The 27303-nt window shown below is 33.6% G+C and overlaps 1 protein-coding gene across 1 annotated transcript in view; it reads left to right on the top strand.

Moving 5' to 3' along the window:
* The window catches only part of LOC124358460 (chaoptin-like), a 62675-nt gene extending 36366 nt beyond the window's left edge, over positions 1-26309 (top strand). The window contains 8 exon segments of the mRNA XM_046810756.1: positions 9932-10097; positions 12847-12988; positions 15203-15313; positions 15409-17869; positions 20952-21084; positions 22257-22263; positions 24017-24345; positions 25034-26309. Of these exon segments, the coding sequence (XP_046666712.1) occupies positions 9941-10097; positions 12847-12988; positions 15203-15313; positions 15409-17869; positions 20952-21084; positions 22257-22263; positions 24017-24345; positions 25034-25341 (3648 nt within the window). The 5' untranslated portion in view covers positions 9932-9940 and the 3' untranslated portion in view covers positions 25342-26309.
* Positions 26310-27303: the final 994 nt, after the last annotated feature.

Genomic DNA, 27303 nt, shown 5'->3' with positions numbered 1-27303 from the left:
ACTATTCACAGGCGGAGTAATATTTCCATGTTCTACATCCACATCGAGCGTCACGTGACCTTTTGTGACCATGATTTAACCTCGTGATGACGTCATCGGATGGGTCGCCATCTTTGCAAACGTAAATGAAAAATTATACTGAAATGAGTAGAATTGTGATCAAAATGAACAATGTTTTTCTTAATTTCGAGCAAAAATTAATTACTTGTTATCGAAATGAGACGAGTGCCTCCGGCCGAACCGAAGGTGCTGCCGAAGTCCGCACTGATGTCAATTAAAGAAAAACATCCCTCAAGATAGTACCTATCAGTAAAATATAAAATTCTAGAGGAGCTGATCAGAAATATAAATTGAAATGTAATGGAAAGGCAATTATGTAAAGTTAAAAAACTTAATAAATCATGAAAAACTCAAATATAAATATATAGATGGATATTAACAGAGAACACTTACCATTAGTGTGTTGGCGGATATAGCTGAGCAGTAGCAACAAAAAAAAGTGGATTTTTAAAAATTGCAAAATTTCAAACTTCTTTTTTTACTACTTTTTCTAATTTTCCTATCGCAACGAAACAACAAAGTCTCCCGGTTTAAAAACAACACGCGACCGCACGATGAACAAATACACTCATTATTAAAAATTCCATGTTCAATTAAAAAGGAAATAATTTCGTTTCGGTTAAAACGTAAACTCTTTACGTGCTCTACTAAACACTCCGACACACACAATTCACTAGGGTTGGTCGAACTAGTGGATGGTTGATTCATGATTGTAACGCACTCACTCAATCCAATTTACCAAATACGATATCTTGTGAAGCACTGACTCTGCCCCGGAGAACTCAGCTAACACATACGTTATCAGGCTGCTATCAGTCCCGGCCGCAGATAATATTCATTGTAAACAGATTATCCAGACACAGCACACAAACTGAACATTAAAACCTTAGAAACTTAACCACTTATGAATATACCCCCTAAAATCATGTTATTTGTCATTTGCACCCCCTATTACTATGTATATTTTTTGTTCAATAAGGTGAGCAGAATACGTTGATAACGTCAAATTCGTGATTTTTACTTAATTTACTTACTTTAGTGTTTTTAGACTAAATTTATACAATACCTCCTAATTAGATTCTTTGCAGTTCGAATACTTCCAGAGCCGGGTAGATGCGTGATGGAAGGAGCTCATAGAGGCTGAGAGTTCCTGGAGTCTAGGAGCTCTAAAAAAAGCATAAATGTTTCAGAGATAGTTTTATAAACAGAAAGTACCTAATTATTGTGCTTTTAAGAAACCAGGAGGATTAGTGACTTATGATTCAATGTACACGTCTCATGAACTGTAACGGATCTTTATCTTAATTTTGCACCCGGTGAGTAAGAAGGCCTGGATTTCTTAAAATTAAGTGCTCTTATTGACCGATGTATAAGGTGAAAGACTGGAGGTTGCGGGCTAAATGCCAGTACGGCAGTGGCAGCCCTGGCAGTCACGTCAAAGGTTAGTCTCGCGTGCTCTTAATGTCGGTCTCCGATGAAATAACAAAGATATTCCACCGTAACGTTGACCGCAGTTTAGTCACTTTAAAGTCAAATAACGTAAAGCTTGCATGGGATTTCAAGTGATAAGATATTTTATTGGATGATTAATATTAAAGTTTACATCTTATCTGAGGTCGTTCTCAAAGTTTAAATGAAATAACATGTACTTGTAACAAGGAATCTAGTTCTTCAATATAGCAAACTGTAAAACAATGTTAAGTATTCTTTCCTTATAAATTAGTAACGATCCCCATTTATACCTAATACCTTTGGTCAGATGTCAGTGGTTGGTCGTTTCAGTGATGACCAATCGTGACCTGTATTCTTTAGTTTAGATTTAATAATTAGTGCTTTAGAGACTAGTGCTTGAAGTCGAGACACAACAGGTTTGTTGAGGTTCCTGACTTAATAAATAACTAATATTTAGTCAAGTTACTCTGGAATGATTTGTTTATTTTAACCTAGATTGTAGTTATGTGTTACGTTAGGTATTCACCTGAGTAATACGTCAAATTTCAGATCTAGAACGTTGTGTTACTAATTTCTTGTATCACTAAACAATGGTTAATATCTTTAAAATCCCATTAGCATAAGTTATAAGCTTTTCAAAAGTATGATCCCAAATAGAAGACTAACTTTGGTAACTAAGTCATAGGATGCATTATGACTAAAGTACGAAGTTTGTTAACTATAGTAGATAAACGATACCGGAAAAAACTAGATATAAGGTTTAAGAAAATTACATACATGATGATCACGAGATTGGTTATAGATGCATGAGTACATTTAATTACAGTACAGTAGTTTTAAAATACCGCTAGACTTAGTGCTCAATTGTATTCTGGCACCGAAACTCCCATTTGGTGAGTCTCACGTTCAAGACAGTTCCGTGTTTGATAGCCATTTGAACTTTCTTCAACATATTTCTGTATATAATTTTGCAAGGTTGCAATGGAATAACCGCATTCCTTTTGGGATATGGACAAGTAGTAGTACTAGTTGCAAAAGAAACATTAAACCTGTTAAAGTCCTGTAGAATATACAAGACCATAGTGGTCTCTTATTAGGATTTACATAAGGTTTAGTTTAAAGATCGAACACATATAGTATATTAGATATTTTATTACTATAAAATGTACATTTATACTAGCACAATGAATGAATATATGTGGAAACCTGACGGTATTGTGATACATTTGTATTGTTTATAGTTATTACTTTGCATATTATACTTTGTATATTACTTAGCACAAACACTACTCTGGAGAACAATCTCCTAGTATGACTTAAATGTAGCTTTCGGGAATGCCTTAATAAACAAAGCAGTATAAGATACATTTAGAGGTTTCCGAGTTGAGATTCGCGGCTTCAGAGCTGAGAATTAGTTGCTTCAACTTTATGAGCCAAGAGAACGACAAGTTTGTCGTGGTAAACGGCTTGGTCTACTAATTCTCAGAGACTCAATAAGGGGAGGTAGGAACATGAGACAAGCGTACGTGTCCCAAAGACTTGAGATGTAGAAATCAAACGGCCACTTTAAACCAGCTGGGTTTCCCTTGTCTCTATACTGCTATTCCCTTGTCTCTATCCGTGTAACTAAAACTAAGTCTAAGAATAATTATTTTACTGGATTAGAACTCGCCTCAGAGCCATTATATGCCTTTATTAGGTAACATCTCCTGGAATTATATAGTCATGGGTTTAACTTTGATATAGTAAATAAATTTATTCCCTCGGGTTTTTGATTTGACGATATTACAAATACCTTGTGATTTTTTACTCTAAAGATATTTGGATAACTATCATTATATTTCCTCATTAACCATATTAAAGTATACAAGTTATATAAGTCAGGATTTTTAGCAGTCGATTTTTCAACTTGTGTTCATATTGATTAATCTAACTAAAATTTATTCTAGAGTTAAGACTGTGTAAACAATAAAGGAAAAAACATTTCACATAAATTTAATTTTTATTTCTATTATATTTTTTATTTACTTAATTCCTTCAGTATTATAAGTATTAGCATGATTCTGGATTAAATTATTTTTACTATTTTTGGATTAATATAATCTGAAAATGACAATGTTGGAAGACTAAATGTGTGATACTTTAAGGTCTCACGTCTATATAAATATTATCAGTAACGAATGTAGACATCTTATCGCGTCTACTGTCTTTATAGTCTACAAAATTATTATTGGGTTTTACTCAGTTTTCTTTTTAAAGCTAAATAAAACTTCATTATAACTAAACATTTCCGTTCCTGAAAAATTGCTTAAAATATCCCTTCCAAAGGTTTAGCTGATTATAAACTATATTTGTAAGTTATGTTATTTAATAATTACTAAATGCTAAGTGCAACTTGTTCATACGTTAACTCATGAGTTGAACTGTGAATTGTTGGTGGGCTTGTGGCTGATAGCGACCAATTAGGGAGAGTCACGCTAGCGTTCGTGACCGGGAGTTACCGCTAGCGTGGCGTGGTGCGGCGTACAGTATACGCCACTGCCATACAGTAGTAGTAATATTGCCAATTAAGTCTAGTGTGCTCTGTAATTTCTATAATTGGGGTTTGTTGTGTAATCCTGTTACATAGCATGCCAAAATCCAGACTATAAGGAATAGACTGTTTTTGGCAAAGCTCTTTAATATTGTTGGCATTAAACATTCATTTTAAGTTTAATTTTTAATTTGATTTAATAATCATAGAACCCTTATTGCCATTAAAACGCTCTGAAATACTTTTATTAGATACCCTATAACATAAAAGGATTAGTACTATAACTACGTGTAGTTCACAATTCTCATAATAAGATTTGATGAGTTTACTGGAATGTATTTATCTCCTGAAACCAGTCATTTAAAAGTTGCATGATGAAATTTGCAAATCTATTCTACATACTTTGTTGAGAGAGTGTTTACTTATAGTATCATTTTAAATAAATTAAAACCAACCGTAGATAAAGCGTATTTGCATAACAGGTTTTCTGTAATTTGGTAATTTAAAATGTGTAAACAGATGCACAAATGTAACCAAGACCTGATGACAAACTATGTTTCATTGGTACAACGAGTATAAATCAATGTAATGCAATATTGTCAACAGGAGAGCTTTGTTTGACACCTGATTGTGACGTATAGTGTCGTGGTCGCTTCCCAGTATTCATGTGACAATGGCGTCATGTTTATAGACAGTATAGTCAGTTTACCTCACACCACATACTGACCATCATTAATGACATACCTTTGTTTGAACTGTCAATAACTCTGTCATTGTGGTTGACATTACCAACAAATCTGGTTTAATTAAATTTATGTTGAGTTCATGTTGAGTTTTCAATTACCCCTTTAATGTTAAGAAGCCATTTGAAGTTAATAAAACTAGTTTGTCTTTCAAAAAAAAAAAATTATCCCTAGCTAAGCGTTTCCAATTATATTTGATAGCATGACCTTAAATTGGCGCTTTTGAGTTGTTGAAAAAGAAAAATTTAACAACTTTACTTACAACTTCAGAATGATGCTATTTTAGAGATGTTATGTTCTGAGATGTTGAAATGTGGGTCTGATTGAGAAAGTAAAAGGTGGAAATCCGCAACATCGCGAGTGGCATAACAGTTTTCGCTTTATCACATTCACATTTCTTTTCATAGAGTTATGCTTTATAACAGTGTGTATGTAATTAATTTTCTAGTAAGCTATGGAGGGTAAAACAGTGGAAGAGTGCGCAGAAATAAAACTTGTTGTGAATTATTTTTCTTTTTATCGTAATAATAAAAATTCCAAAACGTTTATAGTTTATTATTTATTTTTATATTTTATGTCACGAGTATACTCAGTATGTTAAAAAAATTATTTATTGTTGTTTATGTAGAAATGAAGTATCATGCAAAATTTCAAGCGAGGATTTCAAATCTTTCTCAAGATATGTTGCCACATGATACCTTTACGTTTTTGTTCACTAAATTCTGTTTTATATCAGTGTTTACATGATTATAATTTAATTTAATAATCTTAAAACCCCTATTGGCACTAAAATGCACTGAAATACTTTAGTTGGTGGTCCTAACACCAAGTCACCAAAAAATTACGTTTAATGTGTTGGACTAAATGTGTTATTTTTTTACTCTATGAATAAAAAAACACATGTTAAACATATGTTCAAATTAAGTGTATTTATTCTGCAATTGTCTCGTATAAGATCACAGTAAATATAATCGCTCATGCCAAATCCCATGGAGTACATGCACCATCATCGAACTAAAGCTTCATGCAAATCTTTAGTCCATAGTTCAGTTCCTGATATATGCGGACAGAGAGACAGAAATGCATTTTCCAGGCCCTCAAGTGATAGGCTGAGAGGTAGGAAATTGATGTTATAATATCAATAACATGTGATAATACCACAAAACATTCATAATAAACTCTCGCGCAACATTAAAAATTACGTGCCTGTTAAATATCCATTTTCTGTATAAATCATGATAATCCGGTAAATTCTCAATTTGCCTTTCTCAGCTTTGAATAACACGCCAGCTTTTTACATAAGTATTAGATTTTACTTATAAAAACTGTTATCAAGCCTAGAATATGTTGAAAATATTGAATTAATTCTTTTGAGTAATAAATAATATTTACGTGATTCTTACTTTTCTTGTTTTCTAGAGCTAAATCAGAAGCTAAGCGAATGTTGAGTTCAGCTCCATTTCACCTTCTGTTTACTGCAGCGTGTGGAATCTGACGCCAGAAATAAAAAAGTTAGTAATAAAGAAATTTTATATTGTTTCGACATCAGAGACACCTAGACTAAAAAATGTAATCTAGATGAACATGTGTTTTTATTATCTCCCAAGGTATACAACTGAGTGCGCTACGATGTTTCAGACACTATCCCAAGTCATGGTGGTGTGATCGTACACATAACGTAGCTATAGTGGGAAAGGATTATTCTCGACTAATATTGAGTTCAGCTAAATTTCACCTTCTGCTTAGCACAGCGTGAAATCTGATGTTGCTACAGACTTGATTCTGGAGGCTTATAATCTGGAGCCCATGACCATCTCAAAGATGAAAAAGGAAGTCGGTCACGAAGAAGCTTATCTAGACCGGATAAGTATGGGGGACGATTTTAGGCGGGTCATATTTTAACAATTTTAAACTCATGTAAATACTAGTCTTTTAAATGATTAACTTGCACTTGTTGTTGATACAACATGATAACAGAACTAGATAATTGCTTGAGCTTCCTGAATTGCCCTGTTTCAAATTATCTATCTTCTTAGAGATCTTTAATGAATAAAGATGCCATTTTTATATCTTTAGATGTGGTTGTCCTTTTTTTAGCAACCAGTTACCCGCAGCATCGCATGCCATTTTCAAAATCGAACGCGTCTTCTTAGTCGAAGTATTTGCGACAATATGTGATACTGATGTCATAGATCTGATAATTTTAATTCAGTTTTCATGGTTAAGAAATTCAATAATTAATATAACTATTATTGGTTCTTATATTAAAACTTGCGCGTTTAACGATAACTTCTGGCCCTCTTTTAAGTCTGCTTGCCCTGACACATCAAGAAAAGACATACCTACGAGTGAAAAGGTTTCGGAAACTAAAAGTACGTCGGCTCAAAAACTGTCACCTTTCGGCCGTTTAAATTTACTTTCAGTTTAAGGTATTTCCGGTCGCATAGTTGAGTAGGCCTTAGTTGTCCTCAAGATGAAGAAAATGTGTACCAAAAACAATTTCGATAAAAAGGTTATTACTTTCAGCCCATGTAATTCACTTCCGGTGTAGGATATTTTCAGTGTTATAAGTTGAGTTTGCCATTTTGCCCAATTAAAAAATATTTAAAATTACCGACGGCTTCACACGCCATTTCGTAGACTTTGCACATGTTTAAGCATTTCTAGTTCGAGTGACTTATATGTCCGATATAAGAGAAGAAGTTACTTTAATAAAAGAATTATTTATGTCACGAATCTAATATGACGTCAATGTTTAGTTATAAGTTTTGCAAAATTAAATATAATATGAATTTAATGCAGATTTAATATTTTATTATGAAGTAAGCACATCACAAGAGCGTAGAAAGACTAATTCTAATAACTTGCAGTTTTCTAAAAATTGTGAGATGACGCGCTATATGTAATATCATGCGTTAGGTTGGTGGATTTTTTGACTGGTAACGTTAGATTTAACAATACACATGTTAAATACGTTCAAAAAGGCGGATGTTTAAAACGCGTTTACATTAAATTGGGAAAAAATATATCAATCCTTTGTTTACAAGCTACACTTTTTTGACTGCTTGAGTGGTACTGATGGACTTATTAGTCTATTTTAAATGCAGTTTAGGCATTATACCAGACATGGATACCTTGATATAAGTAACAAATTGTTAAATTTATGTATAGGGTTATCGAACATTGATGTAGAGGTTACACCTCATTAACTCCATGAGTGGTATCGGTGAACTTATATGCCTGGCTCTCTATTGTTAAAAGGTCGATACCTTAATACACGTGCCACACTGTCAAGTGTGCCTGTATAGTTATCGATCGCCCATGAAGAAGTTACACATCATTGTCGTTGGCAGAATACCAAACGACAATACTGCAATATCGGTGCCACAATGTAAAGTTTGCTATACGGTTATAAATTTTTCTAATATAAAGGTTACTCATCATTGACTACTTGAGTAATTTATATGAACTAATAAGCGTGGTCCTCTATTGTTGGCTGACTACCAGAGGTCGATACCATGATTCACGAGTAACACTGCCAAGTGTGGTGTACAGTTATCGAGCTTTCATGTAGAGGTTGATGTCGAGGTACATCATTAACTGATTGAGTGGTATCGCTGAACATATATTCCTTGCACTGTTTATGCTTATCTGACCACCAAACGTCAATACTTGTGAAACACAAGCTACATTGTCATGTGTACTATACGGTTATTGATCGTTTGTGTAGATGTTACACACCAATAACCGATTGAGTTGCATCGGTGAACTCATATCCTTGTCAATCGTTATTTATCGTTGACCACCAGACGTCGATATCGTGATACACGAGCTACACTGTCAATTGTGCTATACAGTTGTCGATTGTTCATATACAGGTTACACGTCATTAACGGATTGAGTTGCATCGGTTAACTCATATCCTTGTCAATCGTTATTGATCGTTGACCACCAGACGTCGATGTCGTGATACACGAGCTACACTGTCAATTGTGCTATACAGTTGTCGATTGTTCATATACAGGTTACACATCATTAACGGATTGAGTTGCATCGGTGAACTCATATCCTTGTCAATCGTTATTGATCGTTGACCACCAGACGTCGATATCGTGATACACGAGCTACACTGTCAATTGTGCTATACAGTTGTCGATTGTTCATATACAGGTTACACATCATTAACGGATTGAGTTGCATCGGTGAACTCATATCCTTGTCAATCGTTATTGATCGTTGACCATCAGACGTCGATATCGTGATACACGAGCTACAGTGTCAAGTGTGCTATACAGTTGTCGATTGTTCATATACAGGAAATATATCATTAACGGATTGAGTTGCTTCGGTGAACTCATATCCTTGTCAATCGTTATTGATCGTTGACCACCAGACGTCGATATCGTGATTACACGAGCTACAGTGTCAAGAGTGCTATACAGTTGTCGATTGTTCATATACAGGTTACACATCATTAACTGGATTGAGTTGCATCGGTGAACTCATATCCTTGTCAATCGTTATTGATCGTTGACCACCAGACGTCGATACCGTAATACACGAGCTATTTTATTTCCTCAATTAAATAAGTTATTCCCGTCACTCTCAATGTAATGAGAAAATTAGAATAGCTTGCATCTATCTTGGATTCAAAACACATATTAAGTGATCTTTCTAACTGTGTATACGTGCTTACAAAAGCTATACAAACCCGTCTTTTAACATTGTTTCAGATGAGGTAACAAACTGAACCAGGGAAAGTACAAGGATTTTTTCTGAAATAGAAGTTGGTACTAACTTCTTTTATGAGGAAATAAATATAATCGTTAGCAACAGCAACACCTTTGTCATCTTACTAGCTTTGTTATTAGTAGAAATATTTAATTCGTATGATTGTAAAACAGAATTAATTACAGCTAAGCTTTGGATGATGTAGCCATCGACATCGAATGCAATAAAAATGTATTATTTACCACAAATATATAAAGCCAACGTCTTACACGATTCCTTTGAAGAAAAAAATCTAGAAATAAAAAATACATGTTAAATATCTTTTGTGTTTGATTCATGTTTTAAAACTCTTGCATAATTATATAAGAGCATATTTAGTAACCTACACTAAAAAACCTACTTCTGCTTGCAGGAGAACAGGATGCTGAGTATCGTGGTTTTGATGGTATGGACCCACCTCTGCTTCAGTGAAATATCTCATCCCTGCTCCTTCAACACGATGTGTTCCTGTCGCTCAACCAACTCATCGTACATTAAAGATGTTAGTTGTGTTGGCGTTCCCTTCTATAAACTACCAGGTCAGTGCAGCCTGCTCATAATGATTCTTTGGTTTATAACTGTTTTTAGATAACATATTTTATAATAATTAAGGTTCCGACCGGTATTTCTTAAAAATAAAGCCCTAGTTCGTCAATTTGTGCGAAACCTTGTGGTAGAAAAGTACTAGAGAATTGAAAACCTGGTAGGTACGTTTCTTAAATTATTAAAGTTATTGCAATTCCTAATTCTTTACTTTTTCTGAATTTCAATAACTGTATAACTAATTTTAAAAACAAAATAAACCAATTAATTATGCTATTTGTTTTTGTTTTTACAAATACCCATAAGAGTGTGCCACAGGATCGTACATGTGCCTGTACGATCAATACGTACAGTATTACTGAAGGTTTGTAATTTCTTAATCCAAGTGTTAAGCTAAGATAAAAAAAAGAAATTAAACGGCTGCGCGATTAGATTTTCTAGGACAATCTCTTGTTACTTGAACAATCCACTGAACAACCCTTTGTAGCTTTTATTTCAGTGTAATTGCTTCTCTCAGCGTCGTTGTTTCGTTTCGCTTTAAGTTCTGGCTTCTGACTGTGCCGCTTTGTAGATAGGCCAGCATATTGCATTTGGTCTGCTTGTCCCTAATTTGACTTCTTTGCAATTCGGTTCCAAAAGGAAGAATATTGAGTAATGTATTATTTAATCTATTTCAGACTATATATGTAGATACATAATTGCTAAAGTTTTTTTTAAGATATTACGTATAGATTTTCGTAAGTTATTTAGCTTAAGGCTTGAGGAAATGATATTTCTTTATTATCGGTGGAAAGAACCTAAATAATGTTTTCCATTTATACTGAACATAAATTAAATATGAACAGACGAACTAGTGAGACCAATTTGAAGAAAATATTTTATAAATTTACAATGTTTTAAATTTACTTTTGTGAAGATTGCCCTTTGTAAACACCTGACTTCTATCTGGTAATTCGGTCGATGTTTAGAATTTTAAGTCCACGAACTCTTGGAAGCTTCACATTCTGTGCAACTCTCTGGGTGTCTAATAATGTCCCGATTACAAGGTAAACTAGCCTTTTGCCATTCTTATAATTCTTTAACTCTTCAAATCATATAATCTGTAAACACAAAGTCATTTGTGGTACACCTAGCGCATTCCCTGTGCCTTGGCCTGTCCTTTTGACGTATTCAATGGATAGAGGAAAACATAAATTTAAGACTATCTATTTTACCAGATAAGTTAGTTGAGGTGTCCCAATCGTATAGCCTACTAGGAGAACTTTTAGAGCTGTAACAAAAAAACTTATCCGTTTCAATCATGTACGGGAATTCTGTTTTAAATAATTCCAGGTTTATCACGCACGATTCGTTTACAGACTTTGGATGTCTTTTATATCTTAGGGCAATATAAGCCTAAGGCCATCAACCGGTGCTATTAGTTCTTGCCATTCTTTAGTTTTTAAATCATTAAAGGACTTATGACCCTTTAGATATCCCGTTTAAACTTTAAACGTGGTAATGCAAGAAACATTCCGTTCATTCAAAACCTATTATCAATCAAATATGAACGTCTTTAAAACGTGAACGATAGTTGAATGGAAAAATGTATTGCCCAATGACCCGTGCCTTCCATTTACACTATTTATCCTATATCTATGATTGTGTAACCAATACCATAAGACTCTAACATTTATGCAAACAATTCTGTTAGGAAAATCTTGTATTATGTACATTACTTGTTATGTATTTTTTTTAAACAAAATACATTTAATGAGGAAACGATTATATTTTTTAAGATATTAGCAATGTTGTACTCTTGTTAAAAGTAATTCATTCTAAAACTGTAGTTTAACGAACACTGACTGACATTGTTTTGCAGTTTTTCTCTGGTGTCACATTGCATGCTCAAATAATGGGAAACAAATTGAAGTGACGACAGAAAAAAAACTGTTGTTTGTTGTACATACGTCGTTACTGCAAGAACACCATTAGTTAATTATAGCTTTGTTATTTTATTCCAAGTAAAATGGACATTTTTTTAATGTGACGTGTTGCGATGTATAGGTGAATTTTGGAGTTTTTATTTAAAAACTAATTAGCTTTGGCAATGTTTGTTTTTATTAAATAATATATTCCCCTTTAAATAGTGATACGAGTAACCTGTATCTGTATAGTTATTAGTTGAAAATCATTGCATAATAGTAGTAAACAACATAAAATAACAAATTAAAGTGTCATATTGTTTACCTAAGCTTAAGCTTCTCATAATGTAAATTAAAATGACTAATAAATGAATAAAACATGCATGTATTTCGTTTTTTATCATATTTTGATAGTAAAAAAAAATTTCTAGTAAAATTTAGGACTTTTTAAAAGCTATATTTAATGCGTCATGATATTTTTCTTGTCTCTTTATCAAATAATTTGTTTCGACACTTTTAAAGGACTACCATTTTGACACTTTTAAACATTTATTGGTTTCTATCAGTAGGAAGATATATCGAAATAAGATTCACACGGATGTAAAATTACATTATAACTTAAACAATTTCTGAGTTATGATGTTTTGAAATAAAAAGTAGAAACATACACTAAACTGGTCAAAATAATGTTATAGGAGTCCAAATATACCATAGTGTTATAGGAATGTTTTTCTTTATTTTATAAATTGAATTTTATACAAAAATATGTACTAACATTTTGAAGCATCCTGTACATCATATGTCTATTTCACCATGCTCAACTCTAACCGATATTTTAAAGAGCTGCCGCACAGCCACATCTCACACCTGGACGTGGTAGGGGCTGGCCTGGACACTGTGGACAGCGACAGTCTGGGCAGCCAAGTGGAGACTCTGCGACTCATCACAAACAATATCATCAACATTGGAGATAAAACATTCCTGTGAGTCCACTTCCTTGTTTGCGATTTTGCACTCGGTGCTGTATTTGTTGGCAATGTCTATAGAATACATTACTGTAACATAGATTTTGAAAACTTTCTTGATTATATTTAAGCTGAATGGTTTTTTCAGTTTTTTTTAACTATATATATAATTAAAGGTTTTTTAAACAGTATACATTTGTATATATGTTGTCATTTAGAAAACAAGATCAAATTTAGTAATTTTTTTTACTATAATTAGTCAAAATATTTTAAAGCAGTATGCTTACGTATGATTACTCAAAGATCTCTCTCGTTTTACATGTATTATGTTGAAAGTCATACAATTGTGCTAAAATCTTACGCGTTTAAAGTTTTTTCATATTAGAATTTCTCACACTATTCATCAATTTATAGTACATACTACATTAAATTCACACATTTTTACTATATTTTTTTTATTCTAAAAAAGTATTATGATTATATTAAGGTATAATTTTAAAGGGAAGGAAAGGTAAGAATCAGTGAGCGAGGGTCTGCCAGGACAGACAAGGACACAGCTGTTGCGCCGAAACAAGTCTCTCGTTAAACAGCAATATTGTACTGCAACACGCCTTGCACCATCGTTCTTACTTAAAGCGTTCGTTCCACCATTGTATTCTTTTGAAGTTTTTTTAATGTCAGTTAGTTTTTGTATTAATTTATGATATACATAACATATAATGTCGTAACGCGTAAAATACTTTCACGTAACGTTAATAGCTGGTATATGGGTCCTAGATGTTCCTAAATTTTGACTATTGCAAACTTAAGTGATTAAATTATGTGATGTTTTAACGCCAATTTTAAGCAATAAGTCTCCTCTGGAAAAACTCCATTTGAGCCAGCTATTAAAAATGTCAGTCTCGAATTCAATAGCTTTGGTAATTAATATACTATTAGAATGACAACGCAACGTGTTACATGATAATAAATATATGCTGATTTAGAGTAGTTTAGCTAATATATTTCTCTAAGTGATTATCATGTTGCAATGATAACGAAGCATACAGTGTTGTTATTACAAAAGTATTGTTATATTTTTTGAAGCTAATCCGAATTGGTTAGAAGTTTGACAGCTACAACAAACGACTATTTGAAGCTTTGTCTCATTAATCGCTTATTCTTGTCGCTCAAAGGCGTCTCCTTGTCAATTATTTCCCTTGTGCGAGGTCTACCAAAGCTTTGTCCTCTCTAAGGCAGCTCTAGCAACTCCTTCTGGGATGCACTCATACAATAATATTAATAGTAGAAGACACATTTACTTTCAATTATTCCCATTGCATGACCACTACTAAAACTATATCCTCTCTAAGGCAGCTCTTCTGGGTTGCACTCATACAATAATATTAATAGTAGAAGACACATTTACTTTCAATTATTCCCATTGCATGACCACTACTAAAACTATATCCTCTCTAAGGCAGCTCTTCTGGGTTGCACTCATACAATAATAATAGTAAGACGCATTTACTTTCAATTATTCCCATTGAGTGATCTCTACCAAAGCTTTGTCCTCTCTAAGGCAGCTCTTCTGTGTTGCACCCATACAATAATAATAGTAAGATGCATTTACTTTCAATTATTCCCATTGAGTGAGCACAACTAAAGCTTTGTCCTCTCTAAGGCAGTTCTAGTACCTTCTGGGTTGCACTCGTACATTAATAGTAATAGTAAAAGATGCATTTACTTTCAATTATTCCCATTGAGTGAGTGCTATAAACATATGAACTTTCTCACCAGGGACTTTCTATTGCAAAAATGACTTATATTATTGATCATATTATATTTTATGAGATAACTTGTAAGTAAAAGATTTTCGTTATATTTAAATTACTTTTATTGAATTATTATTTTTTACTAGCATAATTTGTTGGAAAAGTAATATTATAGTAGTTAAGAAAATATTACAACAGTTTTAAACACCTTTATAAACCTTTTAACTACCATCTGATAGTTTACTCCTCCATATAATATGCTTCATTGATTCAATTCTGTAAAAGCTTAATCCATTATATTTTTACACTAGAGGTCTTATCTGTTTGAGTGTTCTAACGAACTGTTTTAATTAGTTTATACAATTTACAATCAATGTGAGGGCAATTTATAAAATACAAATAATTGTACATAAATAACTTCATATTTCAATAATTATACATTTTTCCATACCAAAACAATACATCGGTTGTGTTACAGGAGCATGGCTGGCTCACTCCGCTCGCTAGATCTTAGCCAAAACCAGCTTGATGAACTGCCACTACAAGCTCTTTGATCCCTCAAAGCGCTTAATTGGCTCAACTTACACAGGTATGTGAACTCGATTAATTAAATCGTCTAATTATTCAAGTTTCCTAAATTTGTGTGAAATATATCTAGTAAGACACAATTTGAACTGTTTGTAGTAACCGAATATCCTCGTTGGACACTGCAGACTGGAGCTACCTCAGGGACACCCTAGACACGCTTTTCCTGGGGGAGAACGACCTGCAGGAATTGCCGCTAGGGGCGCTTGTGTCACTCCGGCGTCTGGCCTGGCTGAACTTGGACCACAACAAACTGAGGACTGTTAGAGCGGAGAATCTTCCAGAGTCGCTACAAACTCTGAGCGTCCAGCACAACTACTTGTCGGAGCTCCCGGATATCGAACCCCTTTACAGACTTGTCAGGCTGTGTCTCCGAGGCAACAACCTGCGAAGTGTGACTCTGAGGCCGGTTCACAGGAGGAGGCAGTTCGAAAAAGTTGATCTTGGAGATAATTTGATCAGTGAACTGCATCAGATTTTTAATAGTTCTGTTGTAATCAGGGATTTAAATTTGGACTCTAATCACATAACCACTTTGAACGACAACGTGTTTTATGGCACTAAGGCAGGTAGAATAATATTAGCTATGAATAAAATAGATAACATATCTCAGGGAGCGTTTTCGGGCTTAGAAGATACCTTAGAATATATTGATTTGGAGAGAAACTTACTGGCCAAGTTCCCTAATGCAATAAGTCACTTAAGGAAACTTAAATATTTGTACCTGCCTATGAACAAAATTACAAAACTAGACAATCATGAGTTCACCAACTTCTCAAAGTCTCTAAAGGCTGTATCCTTAGCCGGAAATCAGTTTGATCACGTTCCTCAACAGGCTTTGGAAAAGTGTGTCAAATTAACGCACGTTAACTTGGGCTACAATTTAATACGTGAGTTGAAACAAGACGACTTCATAGGTTGGGGAGAGTATGTAGATACTCTATTGCTGCAAAACAATCGAATCATGCGACTTGGAAGTAACGTCTTTAATAACACACCGAATCTGAGAGAGTTGAGTCTCTCTTTCAACAGACTTCTTGAAATAGAGAGTGATACATTCAGCGACGTTGCAAAAAGTTTAGAGAGTTTGGAAATTAGTTTCGGTCTATACAGAGACGACTTTCCAGAGGATTTTCTTCGGCCATTGACGTCTCTCGTTTGGCTAGCGTTAGATAACAACAATTTGAAGTTAATATCAAATAGTGCCTTGAGTACATTTGATAAATTACAGTATTTAAATCTAGAATCAAATCGACTAACAGAACTACCTCGAGGACTTTTCAACGCCAGCTTCCACAAAAATCTAAGAGTCATTCGATTATCCTACAATCACATTAACGCTTTGGACCCTAATACTTTCTCGTCCATGCACAATCTTCAGACTGTTGTACTGACTGGAAACAACATTAGAACGATTTATCCCAAGGCATTTAATAAGTTACCAAATTTAATGAAAGTTATACTTTCACAAAACAGAGTTAGTACAATTCATCCCAGTGCTTTCTCATTTATGTCCCAGTTAAAAAAGTTGGATTTACAATTGAATGAATTGAGGGAATTGTCATTAAATGTATTTTCAACGCTCAATGCGAGTTCATCTATCAGTTTAAACGTATCGAGGAATGAAATTGCCGCACTTTCAGTTGGCGAAGAGGCAATACCAATAAAGATAAACTCACTTGACATAAGTCACAACAGGTTAAGCGACGTGCCATCACAGTTTCTATACTTCGTGGAAAATCTGACACGACTGAATTTGGGTTATAATATGATTTATCAAATTAATCCATTTAGTTTCACAAATACGAGTAAACTCGAGACTTTAAATCTACAACATAATGGGATAGTATTCGTGAGAAGAAAGGCATTTATTGGACTGAGCAGTTTACAAATCTTGGATCTGTCTCATAACCACATAAAGTCTCTGCAAGTTTCACAGTTCTCCAGCTGTCCTCTACTTAGGGTGGTGGATCTGTCGTCGAACCACATCCGGACTCTCCCTAGAGACGTATTTCAGAACACAAGAATTGAAGGTTTAGACCTTTCTAACAACGAATTCATAATATTCCCCAGCCAGTCTTTTGGTGACATCGGTTTCACACTGAGACATCTGGACTTGTCCTACAATCAGATCGACCGCTTGGACAGTACTATGTTCCATGAGACGCAGTTCCTCACCAGTCTCAACCTGTGTCGCAACAAACTCACCATCCTCCCTGACAACGTGTTCACGGGTCTCGGTAACCTTTTGAATTTACAGCTCTGCAGAAACCCACTCACGGCCAATTTTAAAGAACTTCTCCACTACATCCCGAAACTTCGTCGTCTTGACCTTTCTTTCACTGCTCTTAGAACAGCACCACATTTCCCTCTGCAGAAACTCACATATCTCAACCTATCGGGAAATCACCTTCAAGAGTTACCCACCACTGCCGTAGAAAGTCTCTTGAGTCTGAAGACTCTCATTTTGAGTTCAAACAGATTAAGTAGTCTCCCTACCCCTTGTTGGCCAAGGGTTCCTCTGTTGAAGCACCTGGATGTATCATCAAACCCATTGCAGGTAATAAGCTAGAATAATCTATATTAATGAAACACATAATATTAATGAAATGATGTTGATGGTTTGGTTCTGTTAAGTATTTTAACAATTTCAACACGTATAATTATAATTTTGAACAGTAAAAGTTTGGCTGTCTTCACTCTAAACATTGAATTATATTCAGAGTTTAAAATATGAACAATATTACGTAACAACCAGTTCATACACGGCTATTATTCGAAAATAAACAGAGAATTTTTCTACAAATAGTATCAAAACATCCGTCAGTAATTTTAAAATGTTTCTTTTTAATTTCATTGAAATACGCAGTTAAAATAATTGGTAAACTAGATTTAATTAATAATATTTTAGTCGGCAAATATTCCATAAATAGTTTTAAATTAATTGTGTTTAAAGAATGTATTTACGTAATTAAAAGTATTTAGTTTTAATTGCAAAACTTTACAAACCCAAAAAACGTTATACTTTATATATGAGTATAGAATATAGAACTAAAGTATGTGCATGTAAGAATTTAGTTTAAGAAACCACATTTTTTATCAGAGTTGGTTTTAAAAATGCTTATTTGAACTTCACATATTGTTTACGTGTTCCATAAAGTTTTTTTTACGTATTGGTCAACCAATGGACAAACACAACTTTTATAATCAATACTCGAGCAAAATCTTTTCTATTTACACACAAAACAATTACATGTCCATTTATGTTCATGAGATTCATGATAAACCGTCTGTAATGTCGAGCTCTCTCTCCTCATACTTACCTCCAATAGTCTATATATTACGTTACATGCGCTGATCTTACCCATGGTAGGATCGGAAAAATTATGCTGTTTGAGTTAACCAACTGGCAAATATAATAGCTTTATCATCAATAGTCATTAATCAAATATCATGTTTTATGACACATTAGTGTGATATCAATCGCAGTAAATAAAGAGCTTTTACCAAGAAGCGAAAAAAAACTAATAATATTATTAGTTTTGAATAATTTGTAACGTATTTACTACCACCCACGTGATTTTCAACAATTAAAAATATTATCTTTGTTTTTAGAAAAGTCTCAATAAATGGTATATCATGTCACTCTAACTCTGCTAAATCACATCTTGTTTCAAGAAATGAGGCAGCATTCAAAGAGAATTTTACAATCACGTCAAAATAACATAAACACAACTAAAAACAAATTGCAACAAAGCTTCAAATGCTTAAGCTTCGATTGTTTATATATATATATTAAACTAAACACATCTGTAACAAATAAATAAGTAAATCGATATTTTAACATAACTCTCTGTTCAACTAATCCCTCCGAGTAAAACGAGTAAAACACATTACGTCTAATTAACTCCCTGACAATGAAATCGAATTTGGTCTACATCCACCTTCGAGCCCAAGGCGAATATTATTTTAAAATGTTTACATATATATTATGTATTTATAGTGTATTTATTAAGAAAGCGTTGCAAACAATTTACGTGTTCATAAGGTTAATCAGGGAGACCTATCATATTTTAAATTACGGAGTAATAAATTGTTTGCACGAAAAAGAGGGCTAATATTAAAGAGATTAATTTTACGATAGTTTCGTCCTAATCTCTTTAATGGATATTGCCAATGGATGATCAGATCGCAGATTCCACTACGTTTTACATAATTGGCTGATGGGTACTCATGGAGTTCATTGTGCAGCAGGTTATTATTGAATACCTGACTGGATTGTAATGTGTATTTTATCAGCCAATAATATCATCAAATTCCATTCCAGTATAAATTCTTAATCAGTCATTACCCTTAGTGTTCAATCAGCTGCGGTAGAATAATCAGACGAGAATTTAACAGTCTGGTACCAGTACGAGACAAATATTGTTGTCCAGTTGTTGTTAATGTATGTCAGTTCAATCACGATTCATGGAAGTGGATACTCTATGCTGATACAATACAGATATTGTTATCAAATAAAAATGTATTCCTGTACAAATTATAAACTAATTTATTCAATTTTTATTTTCTACGTAATTATAATTTAATTAGACTTAATATTGAAAAAAAAAAACAAATCATAATATTTTGTTTGTTTAAGGAATCATACGACGTATTCTAAATGTATAAAGGGAGAAACTTTATAGCTGTAAAAAAAAGTTCAAATCCTCATGTAATATCCTAAAGAATCTATTTAAATCGAATTTATATTTTAAGACAGGCTCTTCATGGTTTTTAATCTCTAGCCAATAACGCCCTTTAGAATAAATATATTCCAAAAATGATATACCATTTCAAAATAACCTACTTCAATACAACATCGGGTTTTCTCTGTACTTGATTAAATAAAATAGTTATACGGTCTAATTCATATACAAATAATGAGTTGTTCAAAGTACATACCACATAATTGTATTTACCAGAATTATTCAACCGTGAAAATGAGTACCAACTCAAATTATTTTAATGAAGGGGAACTTTATGCCATATGAAATTTTACATTCCTAAGGTCAAATGATTTTATTTTTAATGCAATAAATAAATAAATATATATATATATATATATATATATATATATATCGGATGGTTTTTAGTAAAATATTTCAAACTGGTTTTCAATACTGAAACGAAACAAAACAAAACTGTACAGCACCTATAACATTGGTGACACCTCACTTATACACAACCAAAGACTTGGACATACACACAAGAACATGTTATTCAAAGTAATAAACCGGACATTTTCAATCAACCCGTTTTCACAGTACGAGTTTTAAAGTTACCGGAGCGAGGCACTAAAAAAATGTTGAATAAGCTACAAAATAATGAATGCCTTGATTATAAATAACAAAATCATTTCTCCAAAGTTTCATTCAAATATTGTGGACAATAAAGATTGTGGGATGGTAAAGATTTTTTGTAGGAATGTATTTCACCTTATACATTACAAAAAACAAAACAAAATAAAACAAATAAATAAACGTTTCATACTAGTTAAAATTAAAAACTGTAATAGTTCAGAAAGTTTTGTTAGGGTTTTTTTAAGAAGTCAATACACGTTTTATTTTAAATGTAACCCATTGAAATTAATGTGCCAAAAGGTTTTGACGGCAGAGAGTTTCCAAGGACTGCAGCGCCTGGAGTCTCTCTCTATGACGGAGTTACCTCGGCTGGAGCGTTGGGACGCGGGAAGTCTGGCAGGTCTTCGAGTGCTGACCACGCTGAGTCTGCAGAGCTGACCTCGGCACCCTCTCGCTGTACTATTGCAAGGTCTCACCTCGCTCAGGTAGGCTGCATCATCAAATATCATTGCTCAGGTAGGTAAAAAGAATCATAGTAGAACGGTTTATAACGTTCTGATAATAAAGGGTTCGTGAAGTATGGAAATTAAGAGGAGACGACTTGTGAGTTGAAATGATCTAGAGACTTGTAAGAAAGAAAGGTTTTAAACTGATCAATTTAGATCGAGAAGAAAAGAATTCTTAGACACAGGATGCGAAGACTTTTAGCTCTTGATAAATTATTTGCAAACTATTCTTTAATATTCCAATATAATAAACGTAAACTTGTGTTAAAATATTGTTAGAGGTTAACGTGTTATATTTGCTTAAAACCTCATAAATTACTGATTTTGACGCGAAAGCTAAAGTAACAAAAGAGAATATGTCAACATATTCTACCTACACCTCTTGGGCTGTCCTCCTTATGTGATGATGTTGCATAAAACGGTAAATATTTATAAATAGTATTGGAATATAAACTTTTATTCTTTAGTTTATTTATGGTGGTTGAAAATGCCTAACCGTTCCAGTACTTTTATATAACTCCAATTATACGCGATATCTAAAAGAGACCGTTTCAAAGTTATATATTTCATTTTAAACAAAATAACTTCCTTTATACACTAAGAAAAACTAATCTTTTCTTTTACTAGTTTAATAAAAATAAATAGTAAAGTGCGTTTAGAAAAAAAACCTGTTATTTCAAAGAGGTATTTCTGTAATTTTATTTATAATTTTATAATACAAGCCGTAAGGAAAGGACGGTCTCTTAAAAATTCACAAGGGAAAAGTAAAGGAATTTACAATCGACATATAAGTAGCTCTGTGTACTGTGTCTCAGGTGAGGGAGTGAATGTCGCTCTACTCATGAGTCAACTCTAGAAGCTATTAAAGCTAACGGGATTTCGGACATTTGCCATCGTTATATGTTACTAAAAATATAACACAAAGTTTCAAGGATTGAATGAACACGACACAACAAGCACAGGCGAATGTAGGAGCCTAACAAGAAAATCAATGTCGATTCTTACTTCGCCACCACATTACGCCATCTGAAACACTGGAGCAGGAATTCGATGGTCAGAAGGTAGAAGGTTTAAAGATTACCCATTCGGTTTGTGCCAGATTTGGCGTACATAAAATTCAGTATTTGTAGTGTTTGTACACTATTAGATAAAGGTCGAGAATTTTCGCTACGTATCGATTGTTAGGCTGCTCTACATTCCATTGATAGCGTATAACCGTCCAATACTCAGATCTTTCCTCTCTTGTGGTATACTTTTAGGCCACTTAGTATAAAATATTACGTTTAATTAAGCCTTAAGATGTGTTAACTTTAATAGTTTTAAAATAGTTCTCATTCACGATAATATATGAGTACTCTAATACTTGAAATAGGAATTGATTACTAAAGATGGAGTGTCCTGTATACCAATATTATAATGTATCTGATAATGCGAGATGGTTGGAACCATTATAATTTTTTCGTGTTGTGATACTCACTATGAAATTATAGATTTTCTAATAACTTCGAAAGGAAATTACTAACCCCATCATAATTAAAAATGAAACATGTTTTCTAAATGCTTATACTTTCGTCTATATATAATATATGTGTTTTGTTAGGTAAAGGTTTGTAACTTTAAAACGTTTTGTTTGGATTGCTGTTTTGTATACTTATTTGTATTGATAAGATCCGTGTATACCTCATAAATGATTTTACTATGCAAATTTTTGTTGTTGAAATAAATATGAATACTACTACAGTATTAACATCATCCTATTTTTACGCAAAATCACACAATATCAGAAAAAATTCAAATGTTGTTTGCTTTTAAATTAAATTACATAAAAAACTTATTATATATCTTGTAAGTTTCTTGCTGTTTTTTCCGGTTTTTGTGTAAATTACTGGAGAATCTTCTAAACAGCTGGCACTTGGAAACTAGTCACAATATTTCTTTAATTTGAGCTCTGAATGAGATCTTATTAACACAAGTATACAAAATTAACAATTCTGTAATTAAAAAGCATTGTGAGTTATGTGACCATTGTGGAAAACCAAGGACATTAGTACATATTATAGAAATATTCGACTTATTTGGAGAAAGTGATGTGTGCTGAAGGTTCGTTGGTACAATGCCTCGAAAACATCCTTTATATTAACGTAATACATCAAAGCTTGTTATAACAGAAATTGAAGATTGGGCACCTACAGTTAATTGAAATGTGATGTATCGACCCTGTATGATGGATCGTTGTGCTATTTCATTTTGTTTATTAGACTGATATCGCTTCCAATTTCCATCATTTTAGAAAATATATCGTTTTTGTAATATGAATACTTTTACTTTAATAAAAAAAAGCCTTTTAGAATAATTTATTCTTTTATGGATTTTAATTATTATGTAAACGACTTCAAATTGTTTTTATATGTGGAAGGATCTTACTATAGCGGGTAAGGAAGATGTACATAAAATTCATACAATTGAGCCCTTACTATACATTTTCAATAATATTTCCTCATATTTCTTATTCTGCACTGGTTGTTACTTAGGAATACTAAAACCACGTGGGAATGACTTATATATTTGAACGTGGAATATCAAACTAGAGCTTAACTGTTTCTTCAAAAAAATTACTAGTAAAGTGTTTGTTGCTACTAACATTTAATTGTTTATTAGAAATCAAATCGTGTACATTTTACAAGAAAATATTGTGAACACATTTCCAAAATTAGTTGGTTTTGGATCAATCCTAGTTTTTGCTGCTCTGCGGAAATATTGCTCATAATCCTCGTATCTTTATGTAATTTACTTAGTTTTCTATTGTTCTTTTGACGACCAAAATCATTAATATTTTGTTACGACTTTATGACACCTCAGGAAGTTGACAGTCACCATGGGAGAGAGCGTGCTGGCGGACCAGCTGGCCGGTGTGTCACTGCCCCGACTACGGCACCTTGTCATCACCGGTCGCGCTCTCATGTCCCTGCAGCCTGGTGCCCTGACCGCTCTCCAGCAATGTCGCGAGCTGGTAGTCGAGATCTCCGGCACCCAGGTACAGGACATCCCCGCCGGCTTCTTCGCCGGCCTCTCGAAAACGGCTCACTTGTCCATTAACCTGCGGGATAACAGTCTCCTCTCCCTCAACCCCTCGGCCTTCTACAGCAACACGTCCTCCTGGGAGCATATCGGCACCAAGCTCATCGCAGGTAATGTGAAGATTAGCATGTATCTTATCTAAGGATTGGATCTATGTAGGTTTACCAAGTTTATTATTATTGTCTAATAGAGGTTACCTTATAGTTCAGTAGAAGTTACTTTACAACTTGTACTTTAAAATATATCATGCCTTACATTCCATAGTTGACTATGTCTTGTATGTCAAGTGGACTTCTGCTCCATGACATCCCGTGGCTGTATGACTGCGGGCTAGTGTGGCTGGCACATTTTCTAGGGAGTCTGTACAGATTTGTTCTTATAGTCGAATAGAAGTTACTGAACAATTTGACCTTAAAGTGTATCGTGCCTCAAATTCCGTAGTTGACTACATGTATGTAAGGTGGTGGACTTCTGCTACATGACAACCTGTGGCTGTGTGACTGGTTTTAGGACACTAGCTAGGGAGTCTCTACAGATGTGTTCTTATATTCCAGTAGAAGTGACTTAACACCTTGTACTTATATGGTATTATTCCGTACATTCTGTGGTTGACTATGTGTTTTATGTCAGGTGGACTTCTGCTACATGACAACCCGTGGCTGTGTGACTGTGGTTAGGACACTAGCTAGGGAGTCTCTACAGATGTGTTCTTATATTCCAGTAGAAGTCACTTGAACACCTTGTACTTATATGGTATTATTCCGTACATTCTGCGGTTGACTATGTGTTTTATGTCAGGTGGACTTCTGCTACATGACAACCCATGGCTGTGTGACTGCGGGCTGGTGTGGCTGGGACACTGGCTGCGGCGGTGGCTGCGGGAGTCTCTACAGATCCACACAGCCCCACTAGACGCCGCCCAGCACTTGGTGCTAGCTACTCGTGCCGCCACCTGTACAGACCCTCGCACCGGCCGCCAGACTCCCCTCCTGGACATCTACCCTGAAGAGCTCAGCTGTCACGCTAGTGCTCTCAGCCACTCTGCGGACTGGCGACCGTCTTCTATCGTTAGAACCCTTATTGTCGTTTACGTGCTCGCCAGATGACCATAGAGTCTCATATTGTACAAATACTTCTTCAATTACCCGCCGTCCAGCCGCACTTTCCTTATATTTGGTGTGCAATCCAGTCTTACGAATGGCAACGAATACATTTGTGTAAATGTACTGAAATTATTATTTTCGTGACTAATAGAGTGACCAAAGGAGATAATGAGTGAATAAAATTTATAATTATAGTTAACAAATATCTATTTGTTATTCAATCTTTAATAAAGGTAAGAACAGTTTTTAATTCCTTGACGTTTAAAATAAGTTACGTTTCGTTGGGCAGCTTGGTAAGCCTTTTTGTTTCAATACGACCACCGTTCAAACTTGTAACCCATTCAAAACTTTATTTATTAACCTAGAGGAAAAACCAAAAGAGTTCTAGAGTGCTAATAATTTTTTTAAAGTTTTTGTTATGAAAACGTTTTTTCTATCTAGAATGATTTTGGAGATATCGTGATTATGCACTCATGAAAATAATACTTTTTATTTTTAATTACATCGTGTTTTAATTGGCCAACAGAAATTGTGCAGATATGTAAGAAGTAATCGGTAATTTTTGTTTTTTATATAACCCCACGTGTTGAGATATTACCGCACTGAAACCTGTAATTCATAAACACCTAAAATCTTAACAGATTGATTTTTAATTTTTATATTGTTTTATTTAGAAATGGGTAAAATGCACTACAGGGTTAAGAAGGAAATATGATGATGAGTGAACCAATACTATATATTTTACAAGTTTTTATGTAATATTTATTCCCAATTAATTAAAAGACATTGTATTTTAACAAAAAACATTTTAAGCAAAATGAACTAACCTAATTAATTACGCATTTAAAATCATGTTTAGTGTTTTATGTGTTTCTAAGATTACGATTTATAATTGTATATATGTAAAATATTAGATTCTTACGATCTATCTTTAAGACCAAATCTTACATGTATTGTATTCAGTAGTGAACTGATTGATTGTTCTTGTACAAACATTTTTGAAACTATGCAATGAATGTTTAAAACTAGAGCACAATTATAATTTGTTAACATTAAGTTTAATATAGTCTGTTATGTCATTTAGCTGTACGAGAATTACTAGAAACTTAACTGTGAGATAAATTATAAAAATTAAAAATAAGGCAAGAACTATGAATATGCGAGTAGTTAAGTTGTAGTACAACAGTACTAGAGTAGTCCGCAGAAAAATAGTCTAATCACGTTTGAGGCGGTGTTGCCAAATCGTTGATGTCCACCGGATGTTTCTGCCATGAGTGACTATGAGGGTAGTAGCCTAGTAGCCGAGAGCTAACTTGGATTGTATCACACACTAAGTTTCGATTGAAATCCATGAGTGTAAAATGGCTCTTGGCTTCTAGGTTGTATAATGTCTTCTTGGATTTTTTTCAAAACAGATGAGTGAAATATAATTTAAGTATATTTGTTTACCGTAACAGTTTATGTTGGTTTATTAGTAAAATTTTTTACTAACAAAAATTATTAATTTTTGTTACGTTTAAAACTGCACGTGTTAGTGTTAGGCGAGGGTTATAGGGGGGAGGAGGGTGGTTAGACGCTACAGCCTCCATAGGACTATTTTCTTGCGGCCAACTATAGTTAATATTTTAAAATAAGAAATTGGAAATACCATAATTTATTACTTTTTATTTGTTTAGAAAAATTTTCTGTTTTATATTGGTAGCTAGAAAAAAGTTTTATGCCAGACGGAAATGCATTTGTGTTTGTAATAGCGTGAATTCTTATGTATCAACGACAACGCAAAATTCAGGTGATTTTCTTTGAGATTAAAGCAAACGTATTTAGTGTAAATTTATTATGAAATTTAAAGTATACGAGTAAAAATTATGAATTAATTATAATTAAAGGCATTCATTTATGATGTTTGTACAATAAATATATTTTTCTCAGTTGGTGTTCCTTGTAGTAATATACTCCTTTCAAATG

The sequence above is a fragment of the Homalodisca vitripennis genome, chromosome 3 (genome assembly GCF_021130785.1).
Source record: "Homalodisca vitripennis isolate AUS2020 chromosome 3, UT_GWSS_2.1, whole genome shotgun sequence".
Taxonomy (NCBI): domain Eukaryota; kingdom Metazoa; phylum Arthropoda; class Insecta; order Hemiptera; family Cicadellidae; genus Homalodisca; species Homalodisca vitripennis.
Note: the sequence above shows the minus strand (reverse complement) of the source record. Positions and strands in the feature narration are given on the sequence as shown.